The sequence below is a fragment of the Babylonia areolata genome, chromosome 1, assembly GCF_041734735.1.
Source record: "Babylonia areolata isolate BAREFJ2019XMU chromosome 1, ASM4173473v1, whole genome shotgun sequence".
NCBI classification, from domain to species: domain Eukaryota; kingdom Metazoa; phylum Mollusca; class Gastropoda; order Neogastropoda; family Buccinidae; genus Babylonia; species Babylonia areolata.
This window is the reverse complement of record NC_134876.1, coordinates 49,287,787-49,310,815: the sequence shown is the minus strand read 5'-3', so window position 1 is coordinate 49,310,815 and position 23,029 is coordinate 49,287,787. Positions and strand designations below refer to the sequence as shown.

Below are 23,029 nucleotides of genomic sequence, written 5' to 3'. Positions count from 1 at the left end.
ACACACACACACACACATCTTATGTTTTTAACTGAACTCGATCTTTTCATATAATTTTTGTCCAGCTTTGCCATGTCTCCTCCCCTTCATATAACTTAACTTACATACATTTTCATTGTGGTTTTGGGAACTCTCTTATCCATTTGGATATAACCCATTAAAAAAAACAACAAAAAACAAAACTAACAAACAAACAAAAATCACATATGAATAACCACAGGCATTACCCTGCCCCCCCCCCACCCCCCTCTTTTCATTAGTATAGGTCATGAGTGCTGTACAAGAATATAAGCATGGGTGCGAAAAAGCACAAGTGCAAACTGCAGGCATTTTAATACGGCTCAGGGTGCATCAGTGACAGGGTGCACATATGGGTTGGCTTTCAAAATGAATATCTGGATATAAATGAGCGCAAGCAAATTCAATTCGTGTCAGAGAACTGCGACCTGTAAATGCACAATTCTTTCACAGCTTTATATATAATGGCAGCCTAACGACAATTCTTCTGATGGGGAAAACTGATCAACAGCAATACCATGAAACAAATGGCCAGTATAAGGGGGGTTTGTTGTTGTTGTTTTTCATCAGTTTTCAGGAGGTGCCAAAGTGTACAGACTATTCCAGTATAACAGATATCAACTAATTAAAAATCAAGAGTCTTGAGTCAAATATAGGTTTCCTTAATATGCCTGTTAATTTTCACATCTCTCTCTCTCTCTCTCTCTCTCTCTCTCCCTCCCTCTTTCTCTCTCTCCCCTCTCTCTCTCTCTCAGCACAACTTCTTTATCCCCTCAACCTCTGACCTTCCCACCCCATCCCCTGACTCCACCCTCCACACTAAAAGCTGCACACACACACACACACACGCACACACACACACACACACACATGCACACGCACAAACACAGACATAGACTTATGTAGGCAAGCTTTCTCTATCATGCTCACTCACTTTCTCTCTCATTCACACTCTCCCTCTCACTAACTCTCACTAACTCCCTCTCTTGCTCACTCGATCACTATATGTCTCTCACTCACTCACTCTCTAACTAACTCTCTCTGCCCTTCCATTAATTTTACCTATCCTCAGACCGGTCTCAAACACTAACAATTTTTAAGACTTAAAACAGACACCAAAAAAAAAAAAAAAAAAAAAAAAAAAAAATCAATTGAGAAAAAATTCATGCAAAAATACAGATATTCCAGCACCAGTCAGTCAACAGATTAATAATACAAATAATAATAAAAATGATTTTTTTTTTAAAGAAAAATAACTACACATGAAGAAAAAAAATATAGCTGTACATGCAGAATACACATGGGTGTTTTCCAGGCTGTACAAAATATATGCACCAGCCAGTGGCCCCGAAACTTACGTATAGTTGCACTGGCCAGAGAATCATCACCACTGTCTGTTTTTACATAAGCAAACGCCATGTGTCAGTATACCTCTCTCATATCAATGGACCACCTAATTCCATCATTTTCAACAACCCAGTCATGTCATCAGAGCAAGGGACATACATATTTCAAAATGCTGTCTACTCACAACAATACAGAGTTTACTCAACAGACGTTCATAAATTTTCAAATTCGGAACCATTTGCACAAAAGTGAGCCTTTCGATGAACAAGCACTGATCATTAAGTAATCAAAAATGAAATAAAATGTCATTTCAATGTCCCTAAAATCTGTCTTTTTTTGTTTTTTTTTGTTTGTTTGTTTGTTGAAAGGCTGAAGGTACAGGAGCAAACATATGATTAAAAAAAAAAGAAGCTATAAACTTAATCAAAAGTCAAGAACAACAGAAAGACTGAAGACATACAGGGCATGACAACAAAATCATCGTCGGTCGCCTGAGTAATGAACACTGAATATTCCACCAGGCTTAAAAAATGATCACACTGAAAAAAAAAAAAAAAAAAAAAAAAAAAATCATAACACATATATATGGAAACATCAAGCTGTTCAAAATGAAATAGCAAACATACACACACATAAACATCAAGCATAATGCATTCCTTCTTGCTGAGTAAGCATATATCAAGAAGCAGTAATGTTTCAACATTATCAGCATTGGCATTTTTTTTATTATTATTATTTTTTTTTAATACTGGCATTAACATTTTGGCAATGACATTTCAGAATTACCAGCAAATGATGATAGGACATTACCAGTTGGTATTTTCTTTCTTTTCTCTCACATATATGGTGTGTGAGTGTGAGTGAGTGAGAGAGAGAGAGAGAGAGAGAGAGAGAGAGAGAGAGAGAGAGAGAGAGTGTGTGTGTGTGTGTGTGTGTGTGTGTGTGTGAGTGTGAGTGTTGTGTGTGTATGTGTGTTATTTTGTGTGTTCTTCTTCTTATTTTTTTGTTTTGTTGTTTTTTGTATATTCCTTTTCACTAATGCCAGCACACACACATGTGCATGCACAAACATATACTAATGCAAGCCTACAAATACACACACATGCACACACTCACATTATGCATCAAATGTTACTCAAAGTAAAGAGACATTAAATAAAAGGAAGAATACACATTGGCATGTGAGTGTACTCATGAGTGACCTTGTGCAAAAACACAACAAACAAATACAAATGTTGTTTCATAAAAAGCAGTATACATGGATGCATGCAGTTAATCAAATATTAGTAGTAAAATAACCAACAGTGATCATACTACTTTTCCATAAATAAATGGACAAATGATTATCTTCCATATTTTGAAATATACAATGCATATATTGGTGATGTCATTCTATTATAAAAAAGGTATATCTGTAGAATCATCAATTTACTTTGCCCACTGAACACATGACAAATTCTGGCATGTGTAAAATCATTTACTTTCTTCTGCAACACAAACTTGTAATTCAGCGAAAACATGTTTCCATGTGTGAACCACATTTAGAAATAGGTATGATCAAGAGAGCAATAGTAAAACAAAAAACAACCCCCCCCCAATTTTTTTTCTTTAAATTTGAAAACAACACACAGAAATTGTTTCAGCATATTTCATCACAATTAATTTCTTTTTTTAGAAACTGCAGCTGTTATGAAACAGATTGTGACATTGTCGTTCACATTTTAGTTGTGCATGTTTGATCCTCTGTACATCAACCTGTTGTACCTGTACCCACTCATCATGTATGCAAAAGCACACTGAAATCAGAGCGTCTACTCAAAATCAAAACAGCTAGCTGTGTCTACATAACTCTCAACACCACACCACACAGGGTAACACAGTATGTGTGTACCCTGCTAAAACACACCCTCTGTTTCATACCCTATACTGATGGCTCACAGAAGGTGGACAGAACTGATCAAAGCTCTGAGGGTCAGACATAATCAAACATCAACAGTTTAAACAAACCAGCATGATGCCTCTATACCGACAGCAAAGCAAAGCATTAACCCAATTTATAGCTGAACCTTGTCGAAATGAGATCAGTGTGGCAATATTCTAAAAGTGTAGTTATTACATTTTTGTATCTTGTTAATGCTGCATAATTGAATTTGCTGAACAATAGCAATGCAGTCCTAAAAGAAGGAGTCTAAGTAAAGACTTGTGACTGGCCCGGTTAGCTCAGTCGGTAGAGCATGGGACTCTTAATCCCAGGGTCGTGGGTTCGAGCCCCACATTGGGCGTTTTTTTTTTTTTTCCAAGGCCTGACTAAGCGCGTTGGGTTACACTGCTGGTCAGGCATCTGCTTGGCAGATGTGGTGTAGCGTATATGGTTTTGTCCGAACGCAGTGACGCCTCCTTGAGCTACTGAAACTGATACTGACTGGCGTCTTGATCTGAGTGCTCTATTTCATCACAGTGAGCTGACAGTCTTCACTGACAAGCATCCTCATCACCAGCAGTCAAGTGGTTTGTCCATGAGTTGCAGACTGTAATGTCTTGTATTTTCTTTGGAAAAATCATTATAATTGTATGTTACAAGAGATACTGCATTTCTGTCCCTTTTTACAATATAAAAAAAAAAAAAACTTTATGAAAAAAACAAAAAACAACAACCCAAAAACACTAATGAAAGAGAGAGTGTAATAGACACAGACTGGATGAATAAAATAACAATGAAAAAGAAAAAAATAAACGAATGAAGTGCAGCAAAAAGAGAGCCATGGTTAGAGCACACTGTTTGTTAGAAAATATTGAAAACACCATTGTTGCACATCACATACACCACAGTTTCCGGACAATAAGGTGATATCTTTTCAACCTTGACCTTTGCTTCTGTGTCTTTATCATGAACACCTGTTGCTTGAGGATAAAATTAGTAAAAGAACAAGCAGGTCTTTTCTATCATATGTCACAGAATAGCGCCAGGTAAACTAAACAATAATAGCAATGAAGAGAAAAATGAGACAAATAAGTGCTTTTTAGAGAATGAAATGGGGCAAATTTGTGCTTTTTAGGGAATTAATTGAAAAGTGATAAGGAGTCGTTGCCACACAGAAATAAACTTCCCTTCTCTTGCAAAATTGGTAATTCCAAAAGACTACACTTTTCTTAATTCATGGTTTGCTAATTCAGACATCATTTCAACAGGTCGATTATGATATGACAATGCTTTTATGAGTGAGACTTATCCTAGATTTTTTTTTTTAAAGGGCATGAACCGAAAATACAGAAGCACCTTATGGACCAAAAATTATGGTACACAGCACAATGAATTTTGCAGACAATGCTTTAATAATGAACATGCATTTGAAAACAGTACAAATTAATATCAATACAGTTCAATCAAAACAAAAAAAGAAAAGAGCAAAAATCTGGTACAGTTTTACATACATGCTCAGACACAGAGACACACACAAAACAAATATTACGTGAAGGAAAAATTAAGTGGTTACGATAAAACACCATGCCATGTTAAGACAAACTTGTTAGTATTCCCAGAACCTTGACCCAAAATCTAACTGGCAGTAAGGACCTCCTACATACGTCACCCACGTTACCAGCAAATAACTTTTGCAGATACACATGAAAAAAAAAAAAAAAAAAATTGCCAACCTTTGGAGGCTACAGAGGATTTCCTTATTATCATACTCTCTCCTGACTCAGCCTCTTTTTCCTCCTTTTCTGGAGGTACCATGCTCTTAGCGCCTGACCCAAGGGAGGTTTCAGAGTCTTCCATAGACAAATCACATATTGCAGTTTGTAGTTCAGGCGTCACAGAGGTAGATAATTCATATTTGTTTGGATACAACCAGTATTTCATACAAAAACCAACATCAAACTAACACGGAATAAAAACACATATTCAGAAAGATCACAGAGAACATGACAGTCATATAGAAAAAAAAGGGTTTTCATGATTAATGACCCCCACATCTATCCCCACTCACCCCACACCTCTTCCCTTACCTTCACCACCTTATCCCTTTTTCTATTTACCTATCTATAACACATAAAATACACAATAATTAAAAACGAACATATTCAAAATAAACAGATATAAACAAGCAACAGAACAATCTGTTATAATGAAATAAGAAGCAGAAGCTCATCCTAAACCCAATTCTTCAGGACACGCACAAACACACACACACACACACACACACACACACAGACATACACACACACAACACACACACACACACACTCAACACACAGACAGACAGACAGACAGACAGACACACACACACACACCACACACACACACACACACACACACACACAACACAACACACACAGAGACATGACCACACATACCTCTCTTGCCAACACTGCGCTTCATGCTGTCCGACAGCTTGGATGACAGTGCCCTGGGTTTTCTCATCTTGCTGCTTGCCCGCCATTCGTCCGGCTCATCATCCGACACTCCAGATTCGTCTGTCATGTTCACTGTGGAAACAAACCGGTGGAACACTCTCAAGGTTTTCAATGTAGAAACCACTTCGCCATATGTTGTTCTCATTGTGTACTTCTGGTCCGTGTGTGTGTGTTTTGTGTGTGTGTGTGTGTGTGTGTGTGTGTGTGTGTGTGTGTGTGTGTGTGTGTGTGTGTGTGTGTGTGTGTGTGTGTGTGTGTGTGTGTGTGCAGTAACCCATTTTTGTAAAGTTCCTTAAGTCCTATGTAGAGATTAGAGTTATATAAATCCACTGTTCATTCTCATTATTATTGTCAGTGGTAGTAGTAGTAGCAGCAGCAGCAGTAGCAGTAGTAGTAGTAGTAGTAGTAGTAGTAGTATCATGATGATGAAGATGATGATAATGATGATGATGATGATAACTATTATTATTGTTACTATAACTTTTGGAATATATCTGAACAGCTAGCTAACAAGCAGAAAAAACATCAAATGTCATCCCATTTGTTGATAACAAAATATCTAAACAAAGATATACAATCTTAAGAGCTAACAGACATATTTCATCCTATTTGATATCCATTATTTTGTTGATAATTAAACATTACAGCAAAGCAATTTTCTTTTGCTTGTTTTTAAATTTCATCGTAATTCTATTTTCTAAGGAGGGCAAGTAGCTGTTGTCAACACTGGCACTGAAGAAACAATGCGGCCTGCTCTCTCTCTCTCTCTCTCTTTCTCTCTCTCTATGTTTGATCTTAACCAAAAGGTCGAAAAGCAACTGTTATGATTGCAATGGATCACTGGCCCATACACAGTTCTTCTCATTCTTCTTCTCTCTCTCTCTCTCATCTTCCTGTATTTAGCTTTCAAATTTAGAGAAATTGCCACATCATAATATGTTTTGCTTTTATAAATGTCTCATGTGTTTTGTTTTTTTTCTTTGTGTCTATCCAAACAAAGTCAGTGCAAAATATATTGTCTGTATTCCCCCTCACAGGGGCTATGGCCTAATGAATAAATTATCCATATCCATAGGTCTCTCTCTCTCTCTCTCTCTCTCTCTTTTGTATTGGATAACATTTCTGTCATCACAGATTTCTCTGTCTGAAATACACGCTTTTGCTCTCCCTTGCAAAGAGCACGTCACCACATGGAAATGCCCCCCCCTCCCCCCACCCCTCCAACCCTGTTTTTTTCTCCTGTCTGCAAGTGTATTTATTTTACCATCAAAGCAGATTTTCCAATAAAAGTTTGCCAGGACAACAGTTTCAGTTTCAGTACACTGCGTTCAGACAAATCCATATACGCTACACCACATCTGCCAAGTAGATGCCTGACCAGCAGCGTAACCCAACGCGCTTTGTCAGGCCTTGAGAAAAAAACAACAAAACAAAACAAAACAAAAAAAAACCCCAAAAAACTAAAGAACTAACTAACCAAATAATAATAATATAATAATAAAAAAAAATTAATTAATAATAATAATAATGAAAATAAAATAAATAAAGAGATAAATAAATAAATAAAATAAATAAATAAAAAAGACAACAATGATGATAAATAAGCAAATAAATGTAAAAAAAAAATATATAAAAAAAAGCAGACACACATTCACACATACACACACATATGCATGACAGATATGCACCAAACATGCAGTTTCGCAGATATGAAAGCACAGTCAAATACACATAATAGTACATGAGCCCCAACACACACACACACACACACACACACATACACACACACACACACACAGAGGCACACTTACTTGTACAAGCACACACACACACACATACGCCCATATCCCCCACCCCAACCCCCCACACATATATACAAAGATATATATATATATATGCACACCTGCACATTCCAAAAGGGCAACAACCATCCTGCTGTGAAGTAGTTCTGCTCATTTAAGCGTGTTAAATGCATGCTGCATATGGAATCTTGCTTTCTTTTGCCTTATCCAAAACACTAGCACCCACACCACCATTCAAGGTCCAGATGGAGGAAGGGGAAGTAACAATCATGGCTTTGGTGTGCATGACCCAAACATGTGAACACCCGCTTCCTACTCAGGTTCGTTCTTCTTTCTTCGTTACACGACCAACATTGATTTGCTGATCACTCTGTCATGATTAATGCATGCTAGGTATTTTCGTGTCTCCATAACCCACCAAACACTGACATGGGACAGGATCTTTAATGTGCGTATTTGATCTTCTGCGTGCATATACACATGAAGGGGGTTCAGGCACCAGCAGGTCTGCACATAATATGTTGACCTGGGAGATCAGAAAAAATCTCCACCCTTTACCCACCAGGCGCTGTTACCGAGATTTGAACCCAGGACCCTCAGATTGAAAGTCCAATGCTTTAACCACTCATCTGTTGCGCCTGTCGTTACAACTATAGGCCACCACTCCATTTGGAAACCAAAAAAAAAGGGAATCTTTTCTTCAGTTTTTTTTTACTGTATTAATTGCACCTGCCCTTCCTGGCTCTGTCTCTCTACTCACCGTCCACAGCACGCAGAATCGGTGTGACATCACTGATCACCCCAACGTCAGCGGGGCGAGGCGGGGCCACAGAGCCCCCTACACTGATGATTTCACCATCAGGGGCCATAATCATGCTGCCTTTCATCGATTTGGACTCTACGCTGCCAGCGGCTAGACTGCGTCCTGCAGAGATGAAAGAAGTGTTAACTTTCTGTCACTTGCAAAAATACAGAGGGATGCATGTGTAGACACACACACACACACACACACACACACACACACACACACACACAAACCAACAAACACAAACAAATCTGTGAACAGACATTCAACAAAAGAAAGAATGCACATTCACAGACACAGACACAGACACACTCACACAGACACACACATGACCATCTAAAAACATGTTATGTGAAATAACTTTCAAAGAACGAAAGAATCTTCTTTCTTTATACACACACACACACACACACACATATATATATATATATATATATATATATATATATATATATTCACGTTTTATGCTGATTTTTTTTTTCGCTGTGGAATGTGATGTCTCTTTTTACAAGTGTGATGATATCTTAACTCACTCGCTGCCATTGTCCGCATATGCGGACATCGTCGGAGAAAGCGTTGGATGCCAATGTCCGCACATGCGGACTTGGATTTTAAAAAGTCGTGCTGTCGGAGTGACGCGTCGAATGCGAAAATCAAAAGCAGATGTGATATCTTATGTCACCTCTGGTCAGCTTTTCATTCACACACGCTGTGTGTGTGTCGCGATAAGCTCAACCGCACTTGATAACAAAGCGTGCCCCCTGTCAGCTTTGTAAGTTGTTTGACAAGATGGCGTCACGGCGAAGTGTTCGACACGGTCGGAGAGGTGAAATGTTACTCAGCGTCGAAGATGCTTTGGAAATGATCCAAACTGAAGGCTCTGATGTCGAAGGAGATCATGTTGATTCTTCGGACAGTGAATTTGAACCAGATCCCAATGAACTAGAAATAGATTCGGCCGCTGAAGAGAGTGTTTACAATGGAGAGGAAAGTGAGGAATATGTGCCAGCAGATGAGACAGACACAGACGACGAAACCACTGAGGAAATGGACGATTTTGCAAGTGTTTTCACCAGTGATTGGACTGACAATTTTTCCTTTTTCCCTCTTGCACATCCCTTTACTGGCATACCAGGTTTCTCAGCTGACTGGCCAGTCAACACCCAGCCGGTTGAGTTTTTTTCTTTGTTCTTTGATTTTCATTATGTAGAGACAATATTTTTTTTGTATGTGTGAATTTCAACTTTCTTCACCACCTGTTCATACTTCATTGCATGCACTAGGTCTTCAGTTCCTCAAATAGTGTTAGAATGTGATGTGGAACATGTTGGTGTACCTTTCTGATGGGTGCAAAAATGCTAAAAAATACACAAAATATGGATACCGCGATCAACATCAAGATGGTGAGTAAATACTTTGATTTTTTGCACACATATGGAACAACATTCCTTGCATACATATACAAAATATCAATTGTCTGGGTGTTTATTTGGGTTTTTTTACAATTTTTTCCCCATCCTATACAAACCCTGGGTTTTCAGGGATTGGCAAGGGCAAAAACTCTTGGCATGGAGTGAGTTAAGATTTATTCTGTTGTGACTGCATGCAGAGATGACCAAGGGCCAATGTTCTGGGTTTTTTTTACTGGACAATCAAGACACTGTTAATACATACAACACACCTAAAGAGACAGGCAGACGGAAACAGATGAGGCCACAACAGACTGGAAGGCATGGATTCAAAATGTTATAAAAAAAAAACATACACAGAGAGCACACATGTAAGCATGAACAAACATGCACACACAATAGCTTTCAGAGACATGCGCTCATATTTCGCCGTACATGGAGTAAACCAAACAGAAGCCAATTATGGTAGGCAAAAAGTGATATGTATCCAATACCCCCCAAAACACACACACACACACACACACATATATATATATATATACAAAGAGAGAGAGAGAGAGGGAGAGAGAGAGCCTATGTGAAATTACAATGATGTGTGTGGACATATGTGTGTGTGTGTGTGTGTGTGTGTGTGTGTGTGAATTTGTGCATGCATATGCCTGTGTATGTAAGGGCATGCATGTGTTCAAACTGTGTGTGTGTGTGTTGATGTGTGCCTTTGTGCTTTTGATATACTAAGCAATGTTTTATTTTTCATGTCAGTTTTGATACATGTAGTGGCTGATTTTTAAAAATTCTTCCTAATGTCTTTGTAAAGCACAATGTATATGCTCTTCTAGTTTCACACTCTAGAAATATCTCTTGTAATAATGATAATGATAATGATAATAATGATGATGATGATGATGATGATAATAATAATAACAACAACATAACAATACAATAACAGCAGAAAGTGTGAGTGTAAATAACATGGGAGGAAGAAAAAACAGAATGGGTTCTACATGTGTAGGTGGGCATAGTCACGTCTGAGAGGTAGGTAGGGAGGGGAGGAGAGAGGGATGGAGGGGGAGAGAGAGAGAGAGAGGAGAGAGAGAGAGGCCAAAATGATACAGGGAATTGTTCACAACAAATGGCTTGTGCAGATAATTAAGAAACTGGGCAGTTATATTCCTTGCACCAAAATAAATGTTTACACATACACATAGGCTGTAAAATTCTGGTATAATTAACCAGTACTGTGTGCAGCTTTTCAATATTCTAGCTGGATTTAAAGAACAGTTCTCACAACAAATGATTAATTTCTTTTTTAAACAAGAGAAGAAGAAAGAAAGAAAAAAAGATGAATTATTAAAACAGAATTTGATAAAAGTTAACAGGACTGTTCACTGATGGTAATGATGGAGAGGGAAGGGGGGGAGGGGGAGGGGGGTGTGGGAGGACACAGAACAGTGTACACAGTAAGTAGGTGACTATAAAGATTACAAAATGCCAGGGGAAAGAATGACACCAGACATACAGACCCTTGCACATTTTGATCATATTTCAATACCAACTTCTTCTGTGAGTATAACTTGATATTCAGACAAAATCATAACATCATTGCAACTGATTCAGCTGGTCACTTCATGACTGTATCAATTTCACTCTATGGGTTAGATATAAGTGAAAACTTTGTGATTCTATTTTCTACATAACATGATGAGAATCCTATGTGAATAATGATTAGGAAAACTTCAAATAAAATTTGCAGAATCTGATCCTGGTTTTTCTTCTTCTTTTTTTTTTCCTTTTAAGAAAAGACTTTCTATTAGTATAACAAGAATACCCGCACTTAAAAAAAATCAAGAATTTCAACATGATTAAAACCTACATGAGTTCAAACATACATACCAATGCCCCAGAAAACAACCAATAGAAGAAAGGAAAATCAAATCCATTACAGTAGAAAGAAAGGATCCAGGCAAGCAAGCAAGCAAAACAACCAACCAAACAAAAAAAAAAAAAAAAAAAAAAAAAAAAAAAAAAAAAAAAAAGCAACAAAACGCTGTTCCATTAATTTGTCTTGAAGCCAACCTGTCCTGTGCCCTTGCCCTTCCACTGAGCGACCGTGCTCCCACCCGTGCCCATGGTGAGGCATGGAGGTGAACACATTATGAGAGTGCAGGTGTGAGGTCCGTTCGGGTGGGTGAAACAAAATAACCTTTCCCTTTGGGCTGTCTTCTGCAAGCCAAGTGCAGGTGCAGGACCATGTGATCAAGTAGAAGGCACACACACACTCACACTCATGCAACACACACACACACACACACATCTACATCTAAAAAAAACAACAACTATGATTAGCAAACAAATGTAACTAAATCTAACTAAATGAACGTAACAAGCAAAAATATGTTGGACATATCAAAATAAACATAACAAGCAAACAAATTCTTCTTTTACGGTTGTGGGCTGCAATATCCATGTTTGCTTGAATGTACCAGTGGGCTTTAATGTGCATGACCATTTTCAACTCGCTGTGTAGGCAGCATATTCCATTTTCAGAAAGGTGCATGCTGTACATGTGTAAGTTCTTGTTTCCATAAGCAAATGAATCCTGAAAAGGATTACATGATCTTTAAAGTCTGCATTTGATCTTCTTCTACATGCAGGGAGTGGCTTAGGCACTAGCTGGACTGCACATCTGTAGTTTCAGTTTCAGTTTCAGTAGCTCAAGGAGGCGTCACTGCGTTCGGACAAATCCATATACGCTACACCACATCTGCCAAGCAGATGCCTGACCAGCAGCGTAACCCAACGCGCTTAGTCAGGCCTTGAGAAAAAAAGAAAAAGAAAAAAAAAAGAACTACTACTACTACTACTAATATGTATAAGGCGCAAAAAATTGATGAAGTCAACTATAAGTGTACAAAATAAAATAAAATAAAATAAAATAAAAAAATAAAAAAATAAAAATATAGATAAATAACTAGCTAAATAACAAACTAAATAATAATAATATAATTTAAAATAATAAATAAATAATTAATTAAAAAATAAATAATAATAATAATAATAATAAATAAAATAAAATAAATAAATAAATAAATAAATAAATAAATCTGCACATCTGTAGACCAGGAGGACTGTAAAATTCTCCACCCTAAACTCACCAGGTGCCGTGAGTGGGGTTTAAATCCAAGACTGTCACAATTGAAAGTCAGATGCTTTAACAACATAGCTACTGTGCCCATCAAGCAAACATGTGAGACATAAATAAATTGAGCACACCATGCAAACAAGTCAGAAATAACCAAAGTTAATCCACACTGTGCATTTGCAGTCTGTGCTCAATTCAACTGAAGCACACAGCACCACATTTGAAAAGAAAATCTTAAAACAAGTGATTGCCACAGAAAAAAACAACAACAAACAAAACAGATTTCAGTGCTCTAACACTACATCACTCGTTGCAGTCAGTATTCTTGTCTACACTGAAAAGCTTTGTATGTGCTGTCTTTTATCACACTCGAGGAATTAAGATTAGTCAGTCACTGATCAAAAGCAGGAAAAAAAATAAAACATCTAATGATATATATATAAAACAAAGAAGTCAAATTCTATTTTCTATTTTGAATGATCTAACAAAGCAAGCAACTGCTAAAAAAAACAACACTACCTGACCACAGTTTTATGATCAAAATGTCAGTTTTGGGGAAAAAAAAAAAAAAAAAAAAAAAAAAAAAAAAAAATTAAAATGCTGTAAAGTCAATGGAAATAATTTCAACAACCATACACAAAACACATAGGCTGCAAGTGCTTTTCAAACCAAACAGTAACAAGCAATCATTATGAATTCCTTCCTTCAAACACACTGCGCACTTTGCAACTATAAACAGCAATGGTGCAACACTGCACCAAAAAAAAAAAAAAAAAGCAAAAAAAAAAGCAAAAAAAAAGCAGACATCACAAGTGAGCAATCTCTCACAGATGATGAATATATACAAACAAGATTGGGACAATTTGTTTATGAATGCTGCTGCAATTTACTGCATTAACTGATTGATTAATTGTGTGTTTTTCATTCGTTCATTCATTTACCATTGCACTTGTGTCTTATAAACCTTACGGTTTCATGACAAAAAAATCTATTCTATTCTATAAAAAATCTATTCTATTCTACTCTCACCTAAAAAAACAAAACAAAATAATAACAACAACAACAACAACAAAAATCCCCGCATCACATGAAAATCAAACACGAAGACAGAAGGAGAAAAATTCAGCCAGGAACCTGTGAGTGCATGGTGGTCAAGGCCTACCTTTGGGTCCCTTGGCTCTGCTCTTGTGGCCAGTGCGCTGAGTGAGGGCGGTAGTGGAACCCGTGGGACTGCTGTCGCTGCTCATGTGATGGCCCCCAGCTTCTGCTGCCACAGCTGTCCGATACACAACACTGTATTTGTATTTGTATTTGCATTTCTTTTTATCATATCACAACAGATTTCTCTGTGTGAAATTCGGGCTGCTCTCCCCAGGGAGAGCGCATCACTATAATACAGCGCCACCCATTTTAAAAAAAATTTTTCCTGCGTGCAGTTTCATTTGTTTTCCCTATTGGATAGATTTTTCTATAGAATTTTGCCAGGAACAACTCCCTTGTTGCTGTGGGTTCTTTTACGTGCGCTAAGTGCATGCTGCACACGGGACCTCAGTTTATCATCTCATCCGAATGACTAGCGTCCAGACCACCACTCAAGGTCTAGTGGAGGGGGAGAAAATATCGGCGGCCGAGCCGTGATTCAAACCAGCACGCTCAGATTTTCTCGCTTCCTAGGCAGAGCGTTACCTCTAGGCCATCACTCCACGTCTGATACATACATACATGCATATATATAGATATATATGTATGTATGTATGTATGTATGTATATATATATAGGCTCAACTTCTGGAGACGTTTTCCCTTGCAACACCTGTGGGAAGTGCTGCGCATCCAGAATCGGCCTCTTCTCCCATTATGAGGACACACACCAACAAATGAGCCTGCCTACCTACTCATCCATTGGACCGACGGGAGACACCATTATATATATACATATACATATATACATATGTTTGTATTTGTGTGTGTGTGTGTGTGTGTGTGTGTGTGTGTGTGTGTGTGTGTGTGTAACATATAAGAATACTTTATTATTTGTAAAAGAGAACTGGTTGACACATTTGCGGACAGAAAGTTGACATATGTTTCAGCTCCAGAGAACAACACAAAGTCCTGCCATGCTCCAATATTCCAACAAGAACACATATTCAAAGTAAATATATGCCTTACATTACACACACACACACACACACACACACACAGAAATAGACATATGGATAGATAGATAGATAGACAGATAGATAGATAGATAGATAGACAGACAGACAGATAGTTAGACTGATAAATAGACAGACAGACTGATAGACAGACAGCTAGATAATCAAACTTCAAATCATTATCAATATATTTCTTTCAAACAGGTGTTGTACTGCAAACATGGATCAGTCCATATGCTTTGAAGCCTCCTTGAAACTGAAACTGAAACTGAAAGAACAACCTCAGTCTAACCCCCCCCCCTCCCCCTCCCTACCCCCCTGTCCCCTCCCCCCATGCCCTCAACACTTACCATCTGCTGCCTCCACCACTTTCTGCAAGTCTGTTTGACGGGTGTCAGAGCGTGGGGCGGGCAGCACCTTGGTGTTTGACTGCTGGGGTGTAGGAGGCATCACCTGCACTGTGGGCATGTCTCCTTCTTGGCCATCTGTCAGGCAACATCATCATCACTATCATCATCATCATCATCTCAATACCCACATCATTTTTTTTTTTCTTGTGGAATCACCTGGACTGTCTGTGTGTCTTCTTGCTCGTTTGTGAGGCATCATCATCATCATCATCTCAGTAGTAGTTGGCCTTCTTCGGTCATGGCTGACCATGGATAGAGTATATCCGACCTAATGTCTAATTGGGCTGTCTGCTTGGACCAAACAGCATTGCCTGTGGGATGGACGGATATAAGCCTGGGCAATGTAATATGGAAGACAGGCTGTTGCCCATGCAGCTTGTCCCCCCTCTCCACCTCGCTGACAGATCCAAAGGAACAGCAAGGCTGTTACGTTTTGGTGCCAACGCAGCCGCAGGAGCTGCCGGAAAGTGACAAAGTTTGCAATCCAACCACCTTAGGGGCCCCACACCGAATTTTCTGTCAGGGTTTACTCCCTTAGCTAGGTGGCCGCAGGTAGCTCTCCAGAGCTGGTGCCCTTTGATGGGTCATTTATTTCCACCAGGGTGTCTAGCCACCCTCCTCACCATCCTCCTGAGAGGACTGGTGGGGGTGCTGGTTTAGTCACCAGCAATTCGACCCTGTGACAGGTAGTACTGGGATCCAGGTTACCAGTAGCAGATATATCTATCTGACCTGACTCATATTATTATCTCAGTACCATCATTATTGGTGTGGAATCTTCTGGATTATCTGTGTGTCTTCTTGCTCGTCTGTCAGGCATCTTCATCATTATCATCAGTACCATATTCATCATCATCATCATCATCATCATCATCATCATCATCTCAGTACCACAATCATCGTGGACTGTGGGTGTGTCTTCTTGGCCATCTGTCAGGAAACATCATCATCATCATCATCATCTCAGTACCATCACCATCATTATTGTTGTGGAATCTCCATGACTGTGTGTCTTCTTCTTGCTCGTCTGTCAAGCATCTTCATCGTCATCATCATCAGTGCCATATTCATCATCATCATCATCAGCAGCATCTCTGTACCACCATCACTATCATTGTGACATCACCTGGACTGTGGGTGTGTCTTCTCCTTGCTCATCTGTCAAGCATCATCATCATCACTGCCATCCTCATTATCATCACGAACGTCGTTGTCATCATCATCATTATCATCAACTCTGTGACATTACCTGGACAGTGGGCATGTCTTTGTCTGCTTGACCATATTATGTCAGGCATCAAACCACACAGTCAACCCTACTAGTATGATAGAGCGGGCCAATCCAAACTTTCAAACCTCACACAGCTAGCCAAATCAATCAGGTTTCCAAACCTTAATGAAATGGGGGAACCTCACAGAGCAAGACCAATCAATCAGATTTCCAAATCCTCATGAATTGGGAGAACCTCACAGAATTTGCCCAATCACGTTTCCCAACCTTCATGGATGGAGGTGTGTGTGTGTGTGTGTGTATGTGTGTGTGTGTGTGGGGAGGGGGGGGAGTATGGGGGGAACCTCACAGAACTAGCCCAATCAATGAGCTTTCCCAACCTTTATGGAAGGGGGAGGTGATACCTCACAGAACTAGCCCAGTCAATCCAGTATCCCAGTCTTTATGGATGGGGGAAACCTCACAGAACTAGCCCAGTCAATCCAGTATCCCAACCTTTATGGATGGGGGAAACCTCACAGAACTAGCCCAGTCAATCCAGTATCCCAACCTTTATGGATGGGGGAAACCTCACAGAACTAGCCCAGTCAATCCAGTATCCCAACCTTTATGGATGGGGGAAACCTCACAGAACTAGCCCAGTCAATCAGGTTTCCCAACCTTTATCGACAGAGAGGACAGACCTCATAGAAGTAGGCCAATCAATCAGGTTTTCCAAACTTTAAGGACAGGAGGCAGAGACCTCACAGAACTAGCCCAATCAATCAGCTTCCCCAACCTTTGTGGATGGGAGGCAGGGTGACCAGCTGGGAGGTCTCCCGGCTGACGTCCTTGATGGGCGACAGAGCGTGCCTGCCGATGGGGGGAAGCTGGGGGACGCTGGAGTGGGAGGAGGAGGCTGACACGTCCCTAAGGGCGGCCACTGGCACGTCTCCCAAGAACTCCTTGTCCTTGCTCACCGCTCCAGATTCCGCTGTGGCAGGCCAGCTTCCTCGAGGGGTCTGGCGTGCTGTCAGGGAGAAAATGGGAGGGGATCAGAATGCAGCCAAAAATAAATGTCTGTTTTACGTATTTTCAAATTTTGCAAAAAAATATAAACGATTTTTTTTCAAGAAAGTTTTGGTGAAAAGTTAAAGTGATTTTTGTTAAATATTTGATTTATCCCTGCCATCCTGTTGCATAATTGTGGGTAAACATAGAAACATACATAAAGAAGTGCACATAATCTATCTCTTTATAACATAGACAAACAGATATGTATATATATATATATATATAAAGAGACAGACAGACAGACAGAAACAGAGAGAGAAGACTGAGATACAGATGAGACAGACAATGCACACTTAGATAGATAGATAGATAGATAGATAGATAGATAGATAGATAGCTATATAAGTATCAGTATCAGTATCAGTAGCTCAAGGAGGCGTCACTGCGTTCGGACAAATCCATATACGCTACACCACATCTGCCAAGCAGATGCCTGACCAGCAGCGTAACCCAACGCGCTTAGTCAGGCCTTGAGAAAAAAAAAAATATATATATATATATAAGCGTACATACATAAATAAATAAATAATAATTATGATGAAAAAAAAAGATAGTAGTAATGAAAATAATGATAAAATAATAATAATAATAAATAAGTAATTAAATAAATAAGACAACAATGATGACAAATAAGCAAATAAATATAAAACATGAAGACACACATTCACACATACACCCACACATGCATAACAGATATGCCCCAAAAACACAGTTTCATAGATATGAAAGCACAGTCAAATACATATAAACGTACATGAGCTCCAACACACACACAGACACACACACACACACACCACAAATTTCCCTGCACCTCCTCTACCCCCTCTTCCACACACTCGGAGTTTCTAGTCTATGTATCGCAGCTTCCACGGCACACACACACACACACAAACACGCACACGCACACACACACTCACACACACAGATGAACACTTACTTGTACAAGCACACATACACACGCCCATATCTCCCACCCCCAACCCCCCACACATATATACAAAGATATATATATAATATATACGTTCCAATATCCTGATGCTCCCACAGTGTAGGCATGCATACACTCACATACCTCATACCTCATCCTCTATCTCACCTCCTCCCTGCACCCCCCCCCCACACACACACACATGCACAGAACTCTCCTGACACTTGTGTACACTTACACTCTCACGCATCCACAAACGCACTATATAAATAGATAGATAGATAGACAGATAGATAGATAGATAGACAGAACAAGAAGAACAAGGTGGAGAAGAAGGACAAGAAGAAGAAGAAGAAAGAGGTAGGAGACTGAGGAAGACAATAAACATCAAGCCATTTAATGTCTAACAGTTCCACTCACATCCCATGGATTTAACTGCATGCTGGGGCACAGAGCCCCCCTTGAAGGACCCAGTGTGGTCAGAGCTGTGACTGCGGGCATCCACATCGGGCAGGTCTCCTCCCAGCACATAGGCACCTCCTCGCTGTTTGTCCAGCAAGGACTGAAAACAGGAATTAGAATATAGATGGTTGAAGGTCCTATAGATTTTTTACGGCCATCATGACAACGAATTCACATCCCCTGTGTCTTGGGCTTGGCATGTGAAGACAGGGCCCAGTCCTCTCCTTCTGTTGTATTGATGAACCTTTCCCAACCTGAGTCAGGTGCCCATTCACACCTGGATGGAGTGAGGAAAATTGGAGCAAAGTGACTTTTCCCAAGAACATGATGATGGAGTCTCCCATCGGACCGACGGATGAGTAGGCAGGCAGGCTTGTCTGTCGGTGTGTGTCCTCATATGGGAGGTGAGGCCGATTCTGGATGCGCAGCACTTCCCACAGGTGTTGCAAAGGAAAACGTGCCTGACCAACACAGGTGACTTTTTTTTTTTTTTTTTTTTTGCCTACCGACGCTCACAGTCCCACAGGTGCAGATACTGCCACGTGTAGGACGGCCATGGCAGGTGCAGGTTTTTTCTTCGGAGTTCCGTCTCCTAGGAGGACTTCCAGCCAAGGATAAGAGCTCCCCCTGCCCTTTGGTCATCCTCTTCCGCCTTCACAGCCGTTGGGAAAAGTTTCCTCCTCCGCCTGGTCCATCGTTGGGAGACTTCACATAACACCAGGCCAAATTAGGGCCATACACCTAACCAATTCTACTTTGCCGACCCCTAAAAAGCTGGGCAAATCTACATAATAATTCAATCTGGAAAACGCAATACAAGACAAGACAAGACAAGACAAGATATCTAACTCCCCAAAACTACTGGTATTTCTTTAAATAAGCCAAGATATTTCAGGCAGGGGGAAGGTGGGGGAGCACAACATATTTTTGGAAAAAACACACACACACCCCAAAAAAAAACAAACAAAAAAAACAAGAACAAAAAACAAAACAAAAACAAAAGTTAATAAAAATTCAAGCCTTTGTTTATGATGGGTCAAAATTGTATTGAAATATTTGCAAATGAAATGGACATAATAATCAAGTGCATTTATGTTGTTGTTTTCCTCCACACTATCAAATGATTCCATGCACAGACACTCACATCCCCAACCAGACATACCCACCCGTTAATGTACAATATCACAACACCCACGCATCTTGTATACAGTATTTTGGTTTGAAGTATTCATCTGAGGGTTTCACATGACACATGATAGGGGACAGATGCACTGGAGGATTATTTTTTGTTTTGTTTTGTTTTTGTTGATGGCCTATTCCCAAGGGGAAGTGAAAGGTCTAAGTAAGTTAAACATAAACCAAAGTGGATCTTTTTTTAAAAACTTTATTTATTTCTTTTTTTAAAATTTTTCATTATTATAATGTTTTTATTACATATTTCGATCATCAACAATATTGAAGGCAAAGCTGAAAATGGGGAAAAAATAGATAAGACTAATAGTCACATATCTTAAATACATGTTTAACCACATTGGACATAATTTCACTTCGCCTTCTCCCATGACGCACAAATATATAATCAAATCAGGGTCATCTGATTACTATTTACAGATTATTAATTTTGTCCCGTGCGCAATACCTTGTTATAAGATATGCACAAAAGAAAACAAAGACACTTGCAAGCATGTACTGCCTTCAGCCCGCCTTACCCTTCTTCCCTCTCTGACACAAACACACATACACGCGCACGCGCGCACGCATGCACACACACACACACACACACACACACACGCTTTTTGTATATTCCATTTTTACAAATGCATATATACACATACGCAAGTACATGTGCGCGCACGCGTACACACACACACACACACGCACACACACATGCACGCACGCACAAACACACACACACACACACTCATACACATACGCACACAGACACGCTCATTCACTCACACAATGTCAACGATAGACAGCGATTCCGCCATTGAAACAACAAAGGTCTAAAGCCTCCCCCCCCCCCCCACGCCCCCGGGCCCCCTCCCACCTACTCCCCCCAAAAAGGACAATGATACTTCACATTAGAACTGATGTGTTAATGGAATGCCTGGCTGACTGACGAGACTGAGAGGAGAGGATATGATCGGAATGAATCTAAAGAACGCAAATTGGGCGCGAGGAGTGATATGCTGCCTGCGCTGAATAGCTTACACGAGTTCAGTTTTTTTTTTTTTTTATGTCAACATAATGTTCATGTGTGTGTGTGTGTGTGTGTGTGTGTGTGTGTGTGTGTGTGTGTGTGTGTGTGTGTGTGTGTGTGTGTGTGTGTGTGTTAGTATTAGGAGTTGGTGAAAGAAACACAGACACTGGAACTTGATGGAAAGAATCATCGCACTGTGCACACAATGGGAGTAGATGAAATAAGCAATCAAAATGAAAATTACTTGTAGCTGGTCGACCACATAGGTCAGGGGAAGAGGAGGAGTAGAGGAGGAGAGGGAGCAGAAAAAAAAGAAAGAGAGACACGGGATATTATATAACATTTTAATAGTCGGTTAAATATGTGGTGGGGGGCCAATGACATGTTGAAGGCTTACTTTTCCCTAAAATAGACTGATCAGTTCTGTCTGAGATAGGTTAGCATTCAATATATTGCTTCCACTAAGAATTCAACCGACTGTTTACATAATCGCTGCAAACATTCAGTCGGGTCTGTTGTCATTGAAACCTTCGTGCGTCCGAGTTATGTGTGAATCAACATAAGCTGTACCTAGTTTATCAACGCTCGACTATTGACCGTCACTTCCCCGGCTCATTCTGTCAGTTATGCCACCATCACCGAGAACTGACATCCAGTTTGTTTACCAACAAAACTGACTTTCACGGGCAAAAGGCGCTGAGATGCATAATTATGCCTATACAACTTTCAGTGTACTGGTCACTGATAAAAAGAAGGCCATGGAGAAAGGAGTCGGAGGAAGGGGGGCGGGGCCGGGTTGAGATGGAGAGGAAGTGGGTGGGGGAGAGAAGAGGAGGAAGAAGAGAGAGAGAGAGAGAGAGAGAGAGAGAGAGAGAGAGAGAGAGAGAGAGAGAGAGAGAGAGAAGGACAGACTGGCAGACAGATACAGAGAAACAGGAGCGAAGAAGTAGACGTTCAAATAAATGAAGCGGGCAGGGGGTAGATGGGAGAGAAACGAACAGACACACTAGCAAACAGACATGAGACAAATAAAGCAGATAAGGGAGAGGGAACAGAGAGACAATTGGATAGTCAAGAGACATGCAGAGAGAAAATGAAAACATCCACGCCGACAGTCAAACAGACGACTCATCATACAAAACAAATCACACTGACTCACGTCAGTCAGGATACAGCTATCGATGACGTCCGCCTTCGTGGACAGTAGCAGCCCAGATCCCAGCCTTCTGAGCCGTAAACTCTCATCCCTTCTCACCCGGAGCAACCTCTGTTTCTTACATGTCGCACTTTTTCTCTTCTGTCCATGACGACGGGGACTGTGATAACAGGGGATTATCAGCCTGGGAACTCTCACCGCAGTCACTTTCACAGGCCTTACAGGCGGTAATGCGATGACACCCATGCCTCGTGGGGTTAACTGTTCTTTGGTCAATTTAAGTAAGGATGGAAGTTGTTCTGTTCGATCTAAAGAATTTATATGAGCTGCACATGACTTTAAGAAAACACTGTGAACATTTGAATTTCATTTTAAGGTGAATCTGTTTCTGTACACTGGCGTGCAACATCACTTGAAACATTTTTTTTGCGTGTGTGGGTACGAAGCATGCCGTACTATTGAACGAAATTCGTCGTCTTCTAGTTGTTCTCT

The 23,029-nt window shown here is 40.0% G+C and overlaps 1 protein-coding gene and 1 non-coding gene across 6 annotated transcripts in view; one reads left to right on the top strand and one right to left on the bottom strand.

The window, feature by feature from the left end:
• LOC143283663 (uncharacterized) overlaps positions 1–23,029 on the bottom strand; it is a 101,113-nt gene that overhangs the window by 52,385 nt on the left and 25,699 nt on the right. For 2 of the 5 annotated variants that reach the window (XM_076589881.1, XM_076589894.1), the window contains 9 exons: positions 19,137–19,278; positions 17,514–17,744; positions 15,445–15,579; positions 14,102–14,215; positions 11,874–12,020; positions 8,344–8,508; positions 5,722–5,853; positions 5,020–5,136; positions 1,377–1,412 (listed from right to left, as the gene is read on the bottom strand). In XM_076589881.1, the coding sequence (XP_076445996.1) occupies positions 1,377–1,412; positions 5,020–5,136; positions 5,722–5,853; positions 8,344–8,508; positions 11,874–12,020; positions 14,102–14,215; positions 15,445–15,579; positions 17,514–17,744; positions 19,137–19,278 (1,219 nt within the window). The remainder of the gene's footprint in view (positions 1–1,376; positions 1,413–5,019; positions 5,137–5,721; positions 5,854–8,343; positions 8,509–11,873; positions 12,021–14,101; positions 14,216–15,444; positions 15,580–17,513; positions 17,745–19,136; positions 19,279–23,029) is intronic. The other 3 variants (XM_076589886.1, XM_076589910.1, XM_076589903.1) reach the window with 2 other exon arrangements.
• Trnak-cuu (transfer RNA lysine (anticodon CUU)) lies at positions 3,575–3,647 on the top strand. The gene has a single exon. It is a non-coding gene; the product is annotated as a tRNA-Lys (tRNA).